Below are 14,661 nucleotides of genomic sequence, written 5' to 3'. Positions count from 1 at the left end.
GGTCTATATGCAGAAATTTAGATGAGATATACCTAATTTGCCTTTTATAGTTTATGAGAATAGAAACTCAAATAATTGTGTTGGAATTCTGTGTTTTTAAAAGGTAGTGCTGAAAATCATTGGTTATAAATTCAGAGTATAATGTACTTTGTTTATAAAGCACACAGTTTGTATCCAGTTCAACTTTATTAGTTCTTTTATTATTTTGTTTTGATAAGACTTCTTTGCTATTTATTTTTCCCTCTTTACTGAACTAGCTACCGGTTGATTTTTCCTGTTAATATACATTAGTCTCTTAGTAACTTTAAAATATCATATTTTCTATATAACTTTTAAAGGTTACTTTCCATTTACAGTTATTACAAAATATTGGCTATATACCCCATGTTGTACAATACATCCTTGAGCCTATCTTACACCCGATAGTTTGTACCTCCCACTCCCCCATGCCTACATTGCCCCTCTCGCCCTCTCCCTGCTGGTAACCACTAGTTTGTTCTCTAGATCTGAGTCTGCTTCTTTTTTGTTATATTAACTAGTTTGTTGTATTTTTTGAATTCCACATGTAAGTGATATCATACAGTATTTGTCTTTCTCTGTCTCATTTAGTTCACTTAGCATGATATCCTCCAAGTCCATACATGTTGCTGCAAATGGCAAAATTTTGTACTTTTTTATGGCTGAGTAGTATTCCATTGTGTGTATAATATATGTGTGCATATATATATATTATACACACACACACACACACACACATGCACACACACACCATATCTTTATCCATTCATCTGTTGATGGACACTTAGGTTGCTTCTATATCTTGGCAATTGTAAATAAGGCTGCATGTTAAGATACATTGGGGTATATACTGCATGTTAAGATACATTGGGGTGCATGTATCTTATCAAATTAGTGTTTTTGTTTTTTTCAGATATATACCCAGGTGTGGAATTGCTGGGTCATATGGTAGTTCTAGTTTTAGTTTTCTGAGAAACCTCCATACTGTTTTCCACAGTGACACACACACACACACACACACACACACACACACACACACACACACACACACACACACACACACACGAACTATGAACATAAATTAGAATTTCATCAAAAGCTTTTGAAACCTTAATCTTAATAACAGATATTCAGGAGTATCATAGATAATACTCACATTACATTCATCATTCTTCTAAATTTTGGGCTTTAGGAAGAGCCAGTGTGTGTTTTACAGTTAAATAAGGAGCAAATAGGGGTCATGCAGCAATTATGGTAACAATATATCCTTTTCCATTTTGACAAATTTTTCAGATTAGGCTACAAGTTACAAATGTAGTTGATTTTCTTAATCTATGCTATGTTGATATTAGAGAGGATGTGAAGTAGTTAGATTGGGTTTTATAAGTAATAAAAAGAATAATATAGATAAATATCAGTTGTTGAAGTTTTATCTCCAGTTCTTCTTTAACTTCTCATTTGGGAGCAAAATATACATGTGATAGTACATAAGTGATAATTTTTAATACCGGTCATCTTGTGCCAAACTCCATTTTGCCTTTTGAAAATCCTTAGGTAAAAATTAGGTATTTATTAACTCAGTATTGTTTTATTTTACTTTCTTGAAGCCAATTAAAAATCTCAGAATATAAGACCAAATTGACATAAAAATGTATTATAAGCAATACTAATATTAGAAAATTTCAGACATAAGCCTCCTCCAAGAGCTCTTTAACTGCTCTTGTAGTTAAAGAGCAATATTTCCTTCAAAGTCCTGTGTACATCTTGTAAACTCCTCTTTCCTTTCTGATAAGCCTGGCATGAATTTAGCTAGAGTGTGTTTGTGGTGAGTGAGACTTGAGAGTGCAAAATTCCGTGGAACTATACGCAGAAAAAAAACTGGAAGGAGATAAGCCAATGGTTGTTGTATATCTGAACGGTGGAATTGTGAGTGATTCTTTTTTCTGATTGTCTGTATTTTGTCAAATTTTCTGTAATGAGTATGTTTTGTTTTTATAATGGAAAAATATTGCGATTTAAAATGGTAATACCTAGGAGCTAAAACGTGAAATGAAAGTATATTGGTATAGCATTTTGGTAGGATTTCTTATATAGCAAACTTGCCTAATAAAGAATAATATATAAAATAAGATGATTGGCATGATTTTCTAAGAATACATCTCTATATATTTTAACATTAATAAACAGCATCATTACTTTTATCCATCATTGGGTTAACTATTGCATATGTGTTCCTCTATCGTCATGTGTGTTTTTTTTAATCTAGATGAGAAATATTCGATTATCTGACTTCACCGAATCCTTAAAAAAGATAAAACGCAGCGTGAGTCCTCAAACCTTAGAAGCATACATACGTTGGAACAAGGATTTTGGAGATACTACTGTTTAAACCTGCAGAACGTTTTACTTTCCAAGAGAGAAACCTACCATCTTCTATGAATAGTTATCTGCTACAGAAACTCAGCCTAAGTTTACAGGACTTTTCAGAGTCTTACAATTATTTGTGCACCCCAGAAGATGAACCGTAAAATAAATTTAAATAAAGTATACAATGCAAATGGAATATTTTGTTTAAGGCCTTCTTGCCTTGATGGTCACAGATATCCCGATGGGCACTGTAAGTTAGAGCAGAACAAAAACTGATTCTGGTCTTCTTTACCAATATAATCATAATGTAAATAATAATTTGTATATTATGTTGCAGATGAAAGTATTCCAGAGACAGTGAATGGTAGAAGACACAAGAGCCTTTGGTTGTTTGTCTTCTGACATCTTTTCTTAAAATAGTAATTTTTCCTATTTTCCTTTCCTACTGTTGTCTTTACTACACTGTGGGTGATTGGAATGCCAAACACTCTGTTTCTTTTTTTTTTCTTTTTACAAATTGTGTGCCAAATGAAACTTTTTCCTATGTAACAGTAGTAGGAAAAAAGTATTTTGAAGGTTTTTTTCTTCTTCATAAATCTACAGACATTAAACAATGTATCCTTTTCACTTTTTATTTTTCTATTACCTTTCTACCAAACAATTTAGAAAGTAATATGATAGCAACAAAACAAATCTAGTGAAATGGAGAAGGAGAAATTTTGACGTTTTCAGACACTCTGTCATACAACATGTAGATCAGTCCTCCTGTGACCTGATGTATTTTTTTTTCTAATATATTTGTCAGAAATCTATTGTAGACTGTTAACTTATTCCTAATGGAATTTATTTTCTGTTAGAATTCTAATATTTAAGAAAGCCAATTTTAACTGCTGTAAAAGTGGTTTCTGTGCAAGAGAAGGGAAGTACTAGGAGCTAAGACATTTCTAATTTATTGCTTATTACTTTCTTACTGTTTATAGGATAATTACAAGCCAGTGGATTTACCATGTTTTATTCTTAATAATTATTAATCCCTCCAGTGAAACTTTAAAAAAAATTACTGAATTTTTATACATTGCATACATTTTATAGGTTTCTTGTGCTCACTTTGTTAACTAAAAAGTTTTAGTCTGTTAAGCTGCCTTTTGTTCCCCAAAAATGTACAGTAATTCTGTTTCTTGTTTGTATAAGTATGCCTGGGTTTTTATTATAAAAACGTCATTGTAGGAAGTAGAGACTCATATCATGGCCTTTTAAATATTGTAATAAAGGCAAATAGATATTTGCCCTTAGTTTACTGGTTAAAAGTTTGTTTATAGAAATTTTCTTTGGTGCTTTTATGTAAAATGTCATGGGTGAAAATAATAATTTTATAGTAGTAACAAATATTTTTCATTTAGGAAAAATACCTTTGGTTTAGAGAGAATATATTAAAGTTAAAAACTTGCCCCCACTAGATAAGAATTTTATAATGAAGATATACATTCTTCTTCACTTTACTCTTTCTCATCTTAAAGATTTATCTAAATATAGAAGATAATTTCTTAAGATCATGTGCTATCTGTAACCATAACTTAAATCATGTTTCTTCTAACCATAGAACTCCCTGGATAATAAAAATGAGGGTTGAGATAAATAGAAAAAAAATTTTTTAAGCCAGAACCATATATATTTTTAGGTCATGAGTAGTATCTTTCTAAGGTCTCAAACACTAAACCATCCAATATAAAATATTGATAATGACAGATGATGAAATATACACGATGACAAGAATTAGGAACATCCCAAATTAAAACATTTTCAATAAAGCTCATAAAATTTCATTTTTTCTTTTCATTTAGAAAAAGATTAACATTATTGATACTTGGATAACTGGTCAATCGTATTAAAAGTCTGTGTGCTTTAAACTCAACTTTTAAAATATAAACTCCTTTAAAATTATCATAAAATTATCTGCAATAATTGAATGTAGCTCACTTTTTATTGGGAAAGGTTTTAGGTAACAAAGACTTCAAATGTTATATAAAAGTCAAATTAATACTGTTATAAACATTGATTCAGAATTATATTACTGTATGAATATCCATCCGTGTATGGAAGTTACTTTAATTTCCTGATGAGGTCTAAAATTGAGCTTAGTGCTACAGAACTATTTTCTTTGACTTAACTATGACCAAGTTTTATTTTAAGCTGTGTTTCTCTCATGGAAGGGCCATAAACATAGAATAATTATATAGTAGGATGTGTAAGGGATTGGTTTGGTCTTTTTCAATAAAGATAGAAGTTGCTGAGGTTTCCCGAATTAGTATTAGGCTTAGATTGTGACCTTGTAGATTTTGCACTGAGCTCTGTGTCATGTTATTTCGTAAAAGGTAATGTTTAAACATTAAACGTTAGTGTGTTGTTCATGTAAATATGGCAGAGTTTCGTAAACTAAATTAAAACTTACTGATGTACTGGACTTTGAGCCAAGGGAAAGAATCAATACTGTCTTTCCAGATATCTTAAGGGTAAAAGCTTATTCTAAGACAGTCTGCCAATTGAGGTTATTAGATTTCCGACTTGCATATATACTTTGTGCTTGGGAAGAATTGGAGGAAAATCAGATACTAGAATTCTAATTTAATTAAATATACAGCAGTCTTTGTGTATAGTGTAAAATTCATTATATTTTGTACAAAAACTAATTCTTTTGGTAGAATGAACCATTTACAGTTTGTTTTTGGACTCTGAGTCAGAGGGTTTTTCCTTTAAATGCCTGTCTCAGTTTTACTCTGGTCTTTTGTACCTTTCTTCAGAAGAAATGAATTAAAAGGTTCAGCTGCATAAGTGGGTTTTTATCCTAATGGATTGGAAATAAATTATAAACTTTATTTTGCTTTTAATTTTTTTATTTGAAATTTTTTGAGATTTCAGAGGTTGCAGTCTGGTATTGAACGAATAGCTTTTATTGGACTGACTCTCTTGCCAATAAAAATGTAAAGTCTGAACAAAGTATAAAAAACTGTGATTAGAAGACTCTAGAAAGCAATCAAAAACAGGCAAAAACAGCACAAAATCATATACTAGAAGAGATCCACATTAACTAGCTTTTTACCATGAGGGCAATTTCCAGCTTGTGCAGTGTGCTTGGAAATAGAATTCAAGCAGAATGTGACAGTCTTGCTGGGCTGAGGAGTCATTTGGGGCTTCTAGGACAGCTTGAAATTAGGAGGGAAATTTTGAAAAGGAGAGAGCTTCAGAGATCTAATCCCCCAAATCTGCTTGCAAATTCTTTTCAAATGCTTGGTGGATTCCAAAATTGTACCTGTGCGGTGTGATATTCAAAGGAACCCAGCAGAAAGCAATACTTGAAGTCCAAGGAACTGAGTAGTGGTAACAACGGCTGGACGAATACAGAGCGAATAAGAGGGGTTTAGTAAACACTTCTGGTTTCCCATTGAAACCCAAAACGGGCCGTGGCTTAGGAGGAAGGACAACATCCCAAAACTAAGGGATGTACTTTAGGACTCTGGGCAAAATGGGAAGAAACTCACTGAAACAAAGCTTAAAATCAGGCTTTCACAGCATCAAGGTTATACATTAGTAAGTTAACAGCTAGCCAGAATAAAACATTGTTTGGAAGAAAACAAAATCCAGAGTCTTTACAACATGTCATTCACAAAGTCCAGTACAAAATAAACCTTAAGCATACAAAGAAAAATTATATGATCCGTAATCAACAGAAAATATATAGAAGCAGATACACAGATGACCCTATGTTGGAGTTAACAAAATTATTTTTTAACAGCTTTAAAATACATTTAAAAATGTACAGGGGAAAAAATGGTGGATCAATAGATTGGGATTCTTGGCAGAGAAATAGAAACTGAAAACCAAATGGAAAGTCTGGTGATTAAAAATTAGAATCTGAAATGAAACATATAGTGTCTAAATTTAAATGTTCACTGGATGGGCTTAACAGTAAACTGCACAAGCAGAGGAAAGAAAAGTGGAAGACAGCCAGTACAATTATCAAACTGAAGCACAGAGAAAAAAAGAAACAGCAGAGATTTGAGACCTGTGGGACAGTATCAGTCTAATGTAAGGTACTTTTGAGGTCCAGAGGAGAGGAAAGGAAAAGAATGGGGCAAGAGAAATATTTGAAGCAGTAATGCCTGAAATTTTCTCAAAATTGTTGGAAAACATCAACTTACAGGTCCAAGAAGTTCAGTGAATTCCAAGCAGAATAAATGCAACGAAGATCACATCTGGGTGCATAGTATTGCAAAACACACACACATGCACAAAACCAAACCAAATCAAATCAAAAGCAGCCAGAGAGGGGAAATGACATTACACTTGAATAAACAGTAAAAGTGGTGGCTAACTTCATCAGAAACAATGGAATCCAGGAAATGATGGAATGACATTCTTAAAGTGCAAAAATCATACACTACTATATAAAAAACAGATAAGTCCCTACTGTGTAGCACAGGGAACTATATTCAATATCTTGTAATAACTTAAAATGGAAAAGAATCTAGAAACTTTTATATATATATATATATATGAGAATCACTTTGCTGTATACCTGAAACTAATACAACATTGGAAATCAACTGTATATCAATTAAAAAAAATAAAGTGCAAAAATTAACAAAAGTTAACCTAAAATTCTGCGTCTACTTAGAATGTTCAAAATAGTAAGACAAAATAAAAGCTATTCCAGGTGTACAAAACCTAAGAGAATTTGTTGTTAGCAGACTGACATTATAGGAAATGCTTTAAGAAATTCTTTAGGCTGACAGAAAGTAATCCTCCATAGGAATCTGTATCGCCAGGAAGGAATTAAGAACTTTGCAAATGATATATATGTCAGTAAATATAAAAGATAATGTTTTCTTAATTTCTCTGAATATCTATTTGTTGTTTTAAAAAAATTTACAGTGTGGTATTTATAATGTATGTAGAAGTAGATGATAAAGATAGCACAAAGGGTAGGAGAGGGCAGTGAATGGAATTATGTTGAAATAAGGTTATTATATTGTACATAAAGTTGTATAGTATTATTGTAAGGTAGACTAATGAGGATGCATATTATAATCTCACCCAGCAAAGGGAACAAGAGTATGGGGCAAAGTCCAGAGGAAACCAAGCACCAGCTTCCAAGAGTCCTCTCCCAGTGGAATTACACAGGATGCACTTAATTCCTCCAGCATCAAGTTATGACAACATGGGTGAAGATGTTAGGCCTAACTGTGTTAGGCACAGTGAACCACTCTCAGGGAATGGTGGAAACCCTCCCCCAAATCCAAGTTCCCAGATGCCAACCAAACTTGGAATCTGGCCTTTCAAAAGATAGCAATCTCAGCCCAGCTATGCTAGCTTCTTTTCCGCACAGTTGTTCAGGGCAGGTTTTGCAGTGGGGAGGAGGGAAACATGGTGGCCCAAAGTGGGGTGTCATAGACCAAGTGGGGTGAGGAGGGTGTCTACAATAATGGGCAGCTTAGTATGGGGTATTGGGGACAGAGTAAGGAAGTTATTCATATGCGTTGGGGCAACCTAGAATGAGGAATAAGTTCTCAAGAATAGAGAGGTGTGTATTGGGGAAAGGTGTCAGCAAAGATGACAAACTGCTTACATGCAGGAGACTTAATCAGACAAGTCAATATATTAACCATAGTGGAGCCATGTTTCTGTCAGAGAATGGAGTTATGAATACAAAAAAAAATGAAACCTGTGGGGTTGGGCTGGAATTGGATTTAAGAGTATGAATTCATGATTTAAGATATATAAAAACAGATGAAGAAATGTAGATGTAAATATATTTGTGTACACATATTCCCCAGTTCTTTGCACTGAGAAGGCCTTGGAGTAGTTAACACCCCAAAAGCAATGAGCACACATACCACTCCTGTCTTCTAAATTCTCTACTGTCTTAGTCTGTTCAAGCTGCCACATTTTTAGGTGTTTTTTAAAAGCAGCATCCCCCTTCTTGGTATCAAAATCTTAGTCTGCTTGAGCTGCCATAACAAAAATATCATAGACTGCAAGACTTAAATGACAGATATTTATTTTCACAGTTCTGGAGGGTAGGAAATCCAAGATCAAGGTGCCGACCAATTTTGTTTCTGGTGAGAGCTCTCACTGGCTTGTAAATGGCTGTGTCCTCAGTGACAGAGAGAGAGCAGGCTCTCTGGTGTCTCTTCTTAATGAGGACACTAATCCTATCTTGAGGGTCCCACCCTCATGACCTCATCTAATCTTAATTATCTCCCAAGGACCCCATGTCCAAATACCATCATGTTGTGGTGGTAGGGTTTCAATATACAAATTTTAAGGGGACACAAACATTTGGTGCATAATATCCACTAAAGGAACCTGGGCTCCTTGGTGAAATGGCCAACTCCAGGTTTAGGGCAGAGAAAATACAGGATAACCCACAATATCTTGCGCCAGAAAAGAAGAAAGTGCTTAAAGAAGGATGAGGATGAATTATTGATTAGAGGGGCTCCCACTGGACAATTTTGAGCGTCTAAAGTAATTATAGTAATGGATTATAACCCATGAGGTAAAATAAGAAACCATGAGCCAATGTGAACATATACATAAACACAAGAATAAATTGAAAGCGTGATTAAGTATGAATACATTCACATAGTTTCAAAGTACAGTTTTTACAGTGGAAAAACTTGACAGATACCACCTTAATCTAGTGATGAAAGTTATTACTGGGCCAAATTTCACATAATAGGGTCAATGAGAAAAATGCAGTACTACCGTGATATTCCTGTCAAAGATTCACAACCTGAATCTATTCCAGGAGCATTCTACAAAATAACTGGAATCTTCAAAGTAACTGGCAAATTCGTGAAAGTCAAGTGAAAAACTGAAGAACTGTTCCAGACTGAAGGAGACAAAATAGAATGACAACTAAATGCAACTTGTGATTTAGAACTGGTTCCTTCTGCTATAAAATACCTTATTGGAACAACTGACAAAACTTGAACGGAGTCTAAGGGTTAGATGACAGTAATGTGTCATTGTTAATTTTCTGATTTTGATGGCTGTTACTGTGGTTACATAGAAGTACGTCCCTGTTTGCAGGGAATACACACTAACATGTTTGGGGGTGATGGGGCAGCAGGTCCACAACTTAACATTTCAAGGAAAACAAAGTTATTTGCACTGTAGTTAAAACTTTTCTGCAACTTCCTCATTGTTTCAAAATCTTTTCAAATAATGTTTGGAGAGGAATTCCCTGGGTGGTTCAGTGGTTAGAACTCTGCGCTCTCACTGCCAAGGGCCTGGGTTCAATCCTTAGGGAACTAAAAAAAAATAAGACCTCAGGAAACTTCCAAACATCATCATTATCATCATCATCATCATTTTTGCCGCAAACCGCACGGCTTGTGGGATCTTAGTTTCCCAACCAGGGATGAACCCAGGCCCCCTGTAGTTGTAGTGTGGAGTCCTAACCACTGGACTGCCAGGGAATTCCCTTTCATTTTTATTTAGTTTACAATTTTGAATCTTTGGTCAATCTTCCTTTAAAAGATGCTGAAATTAAATGGTATATTTTCTACTTTTATTTTTTAACTTTTATTACACAGTGGAGTTATTTAAATCTTTTTTACTCTGCTGACATAAAACATTTTACCCTTTCTGAGGAACAAACGAATTATTTGGTACAGATCTGTAGTCCAGGACATTAAGTATCTAACAAAATCCTGAGTTCTGTAGCAATTTTTTTGGCCTGTCTCCCTGAAGTTTAGGAAAAAGATTTTCCTAAACTCCTGGGGTTTGGCTCTAGATTAGAGTTTTCATTTAACTTCTATAAATCTGACTTCTGGTCTAGTAAGTTTACAATGTGATTTTGATTTTCCTGAGAAAACCCTGAAGAAAAGGTATGTCACTTAGAAGGTCAGGGACAGCTGAAGAGAAAGAGAAAAATGCCAGGAGGGTAGGTTTCAGAAGGTTGCAAAATCTTTCAGAGAGACGGTCTTGGAATTAGAATTTTCTTTTGAAGCCTCAGCGTACCAATTAACAAAGCTGACTATTCACTGGTGTTCTGTCTTCTCAGTTTAAAAAATTGATTTTATGTCAAAAGTTCTCGTAATTGTTATTCTATGTTGATTTTTTTCTAATTTACTAATGAAAATGCAAGACTTTGGATTGTAAGTAGTTTTATATAAGGGGCAGAAGTTCTTCTAGGAGGAGGTGGAGACTTTGACATAGGTAATTTGCAAGAAAGGGAGGCCATGGTGGTTGATCGACAATGTGTATTTTGTTAGTGTCACAGATTCTCCAGCCAAGCAGGATGACTAGGAAGAGTCTGTACAATCAACAGTCACAAACTCTACAGATCACTAATCCCAGAATATGGACTAATCAAAGTGATCTTTTTTTGACAAACTGACAGGACAGTGTTCTCATGAAGGTTCTGCAGGATACTTAAGGCAAAGTTTCATCAATCACTTTTTCAACAATTGATCACCAATCCAATGGGACTTCCAATTGTTAGGGCTTAGGGCTGGCTTGTACTGAAGACTTATCAGGTTTATACTTCCATCTGTTTCCTATGGAACACTCCCTTATACATTAAAAATAGATAAAACAATAAAATATAAACAAAACACATGAAACAAGACTTCGTAATACAGACAAACAATAGCAAAAGCAAGAAGAAAGAGTAAGCAGGTTAATGGCAAAAATATATTCAAAACAAAATGTCTAATAACTTCATACAAAGATGTAGGCCTAATTATAGAATACACTCCAAACTAAAAGGTCTAATTATTCAACATAAGAACCTACGTCTGCGGTTCTATTCCTAGTTTGTTGTTTTTTCTGGTAGGGGTGTTAGATTTGTCAAATGTTTTTCTGCATCTATTGAGATGATTGTGTGGCGTTCGCCCTTTATTAATATGGTGTATTGCATTCTTAATTCTCATATGTTGAACCTGCTTTTCATTCCTGTGAATTCCCATTCACTCATTCATGGTGTATGAGTCTTTCTATATTTTGGTGGATTCATTTTGCTATTATTCTGTTGAGGTGTTTTTGTGTCTACGTTCATATGGGATGTTGGTCTGTAGTTTTCTTGTGATGTTTTTGTTTAGTTTTGGTATCAGGGTAATTCTGGCTTCATAGAATGAGAAGAGAAGTGTTCCTTTCTCTTCTATTTTTGGGGAACAGTTTGTCAATGATTGGTGCTAATTCTTCTTTAAATGTTTGGTAGACTTCATCGATGAAGCCATCTTTGCCTGGGCTTTTTGTGGAATTTTTTTTTTAATTATAAGTTCAATTGCTTGTTATGTCTAATCAGATTTTCTATTTCTTCTTGAGTCGTTTTCAGTAGTTTGTGTCTTTATAGAAATTAGTCCATTTCATTTAGGTTATCTAATTTGTTGGTATATAACTGTTTATAATACTCCCTATAATCCTTATTGCTGTTAGATCAATAGTAATGACCCCCCTTTCTTTCTTGATTTTAGTAATTTTTTTAATTATTATTTTTAAACTTTAATTAATTAATTTATTTTGGCTGCACTGGGTCTTAGTTTTGGCATGCATGCGGGATCTAGTTCCCCAACCAGGGATCAAACCCAGGCTCCCTGCATTGGGAATGCAGAGTCTTACCCGCTGGACCACCAGGGAAGTCCCAATTTTAGTAATTTGAATCTTTTTTTTCTTGGTCTAGGTAAAGCTTTGTCAATTTTGTTGAAAATTGCAAAGAATCAATTTTTGGTTTTGTTTTCTCTTTTTTAAAATTAATTAATTAATTAATGTTTTGGCCGTGCAGCTTGCAGAATCTTAGTTCCCTGGGTCCCTGCAGTGAAAGCAGAGAGTCCTAACCACTGTAACCACTGGACTGCCAGGGAATTCCCTCTCTATTGTTTTTCTATTCTCTATTTCATTTATTTCCTCTCCAAGCTTTATTTCCTTCTTTTTATTTTAATTTTTTGGCCGCACCACACAGCACATGGAACCTTAGCTCCCTGAGCAGGGATCAAACCCATGCCTCCTGCAGTGGAAGTGCAGAGTCTTAACCACTGGACCACCAGGGAAGTCCTTTTATTTCCTTCTTTTTGCTTGAAGTTTAGTTTGCTCTTCTTTTTCTAGTTTCTTAAGATGGAAGGTTAGGTTATTGATTTGAGATCCTTCTTTTTTTAATACACGCATTTACAGCTATACATTTCCCTCTAAGAACTGCTTTTGCTGTATCCAATAAGTTTTGGTATGTTGAGTTTTAATTTTCATTCATCTCAACGTATTTTCTAAGTTCTCTTGTGATTTCTTCTTTGATCCATTGACTAAGTTTTTTAAATTTCCACCAGATGGGAGCATCCCAAATTTCCTTCTGTTATGGATTTCTAATTTCATTCCAGTATATTTGGAGAACATACTTTCTATGATTTTAATCCCTTTAAATTTATTGAAAATTATTTTATGGCCTAACAAATGTTCCGTCCTGGGAATGCTCCATATACACCAGAGAAGAATGTGTATTATGCTGTTGTTGGATGGTGTATTCTAGACATATGTAGGTCTAATAGGTATATAGTGTTGTTCAAGTCTTCTGTTTCATTGTTGATCTTCTGTCTAGTTGTTTCCTATGATTTTATATCAATTACTCAATTCCCTGTATTAGATTTTTTCTTCTTCTTAAAATAGCTTGAGAGATTTATTTTTGCTATCTCTAAACCCTGTTATACTCATCAATAAGGAATTAGTTAAATATATTGATATTAAGGCACATGCCTATGATTGTGTTCTCTAAGGTCACTAAAACTATATTCTAGAAAATTAAGACACGGGAAAAATGTCACAATACATCCTTACATGAAGTAGGCAGACTATAAATAATATGTACTGTTTGATTCCAATTTTGTTAAAATAAAAAAGACTGGGGCTTCCCTGGTGGCGCAGTGGTTGAGAGTCCGCCTGCCGTGCAGGGGACACGGGTTCGTGCCCTGGTCCGGGAAGATCCCACGTGCCACGGAGCGGCTGGGCCCGTGAGCCATGGCTGCTGAGCCTGCGCGTCCGGAGCCTGTGCTCTGCAACGGGAGAGGCCACAACAGTGAGAGGCCCGCGTACCGCAAAAAAAAAAAAAAAAAAAAAGACTGTAAAGAAACTTCAAGAATCAAGAATGGGGACTTCCCTGGTGGCACGGTGGTTAAGACTCTGCACTCCCAATGCAGGGCGCCCGGGCTGGATCCCAGGTCAGGGAACTAGATCCCACATGCAAGCCACAACTAAGAGTTCGCATGCCACAACTAAGGAGCCCACCTGCTGCAACTAAGACCTGGCACAACCAAATAAATATTAAAAAAAAAAAAAAAGAATTGAGAATGATTTGCTCAGGGCAAATGAAGCAATAATGTTCTAACTTGCCTTCTTGATTCTAATCCTGTCCAGAAGTAGCAAGTACTGAGTAGTTGGTAAGGCTTTAAAACTACGGTGTACAGAATTCCAGGTCCACCTTTGACTAGGTGTGTTACCTTGGCACACAACTTTCCAAGTAGAGGCTAACAATAGTACGTATATCAAAGGGCTGTTATGAGGAGTAAATGAGATGATACATTAAGTTCTTAGTAATAGTGCTTACCACATAAGTGCTTAATAAATGTTAGCTATTATCTTCCATCTACAGTTCATTCTCCATACCACAGCCAAAATGTAGAAGGTCACTCCGTTGTTAAAACTGTCCACTGGCTTCCGGTCTCAGAAAAAAAAAAACAAAAAACCAAGCTCTTTACCCCTAATTAGAAATTCCGACTTGATCTGGCCCCTGTTTATCACTTAGATCTTCTCTTTGTTTCTTCCCCTCAGGCACAACTCTCCAGACATACTTTCAGACATTCTTTCTGATCTTAAAACACCCTTGCTTGTTTTACTTAGGTATTTGCATTACTTATTCTGCCTAGAAAAAACTTCACAGAAAGACTTGCCATTTGGAAGTCAAATTTAATCTTCTTAGAGAAGTTTTCTCTGACTACCTCTCTAAATTAGTGACCCAGTTACTCTCTATACCATTACCCTATTTTCTTTTTTTTTTTCCTATTTTCTAAATGGCACTACTTACCGATATATTTTAAAAATTTCCTTCTCCTACTTGTTTTGTCTCTTCTTACTAGACTATCATTTTCATGAAATCAGTACCTGATACACACGTACTACATACTCAATTTCTGTCCAATGAATTACATTTCGATGTGTTTTATTTCCCTTTTATAAAATAAAATTAATCTTATAGAATTGAAGTAGTATTTTAGGAAGCACAACACAGTA

At 34.8% G+C, this 14,661-nt stretch overlaps 1 protein-coding gene across 4 annotated transcripts in view; it reads left to right on the top strand.

Annotated features, from left to right (window-relative positions):
- Positions 1–5,258, top strand: part of SPAST (spastin) — a 61,783-nt gene extending 56,525 nt beyond the window's left edge. For 3 of the 4 annotated variants that reach the window (XM_060169233.1, XM_060169231.1, XM_060169230.1), the window contains exon 17: positions 2,285–5,258. In XM_060169233.1, coding sequence (XP_060025216.1) covers positions 2,285–2,407 — 123 coding nt within the window. In that variant the 3' untranslated portion in view covers positions 2,408–5,258. The remainder of the gene's footprint in view (positions 1–2,284) is intronic. The other variant, XR_009544109.1, reaches the window with a different exon arrangement.
- The last annotated feature ends 9,403 nt before the right edge of the window (positions 5,259–14,661 follow it).

The sequence above is a fragment of the Lagenorhynchus albirostris genome, chromosome 13 (assembly GCF_949774975.1).
Source record: "Lagenorhynchus albirostris chromosome 13, mLagAlb1.1, whole genome shotgun sequence".
Classification (NCBI taxonomy): Eukaryota; Metazoa; Chordata; class Mammalia; order Artiodactyla; family Delphinidae; genus Lagenorhynchus; species Lagenorhynchus albirostris.
Note: the sequence above shows the minus strand (reverse complement) of the source record. Positions and strands in the feature narration are given on the sequence as shown.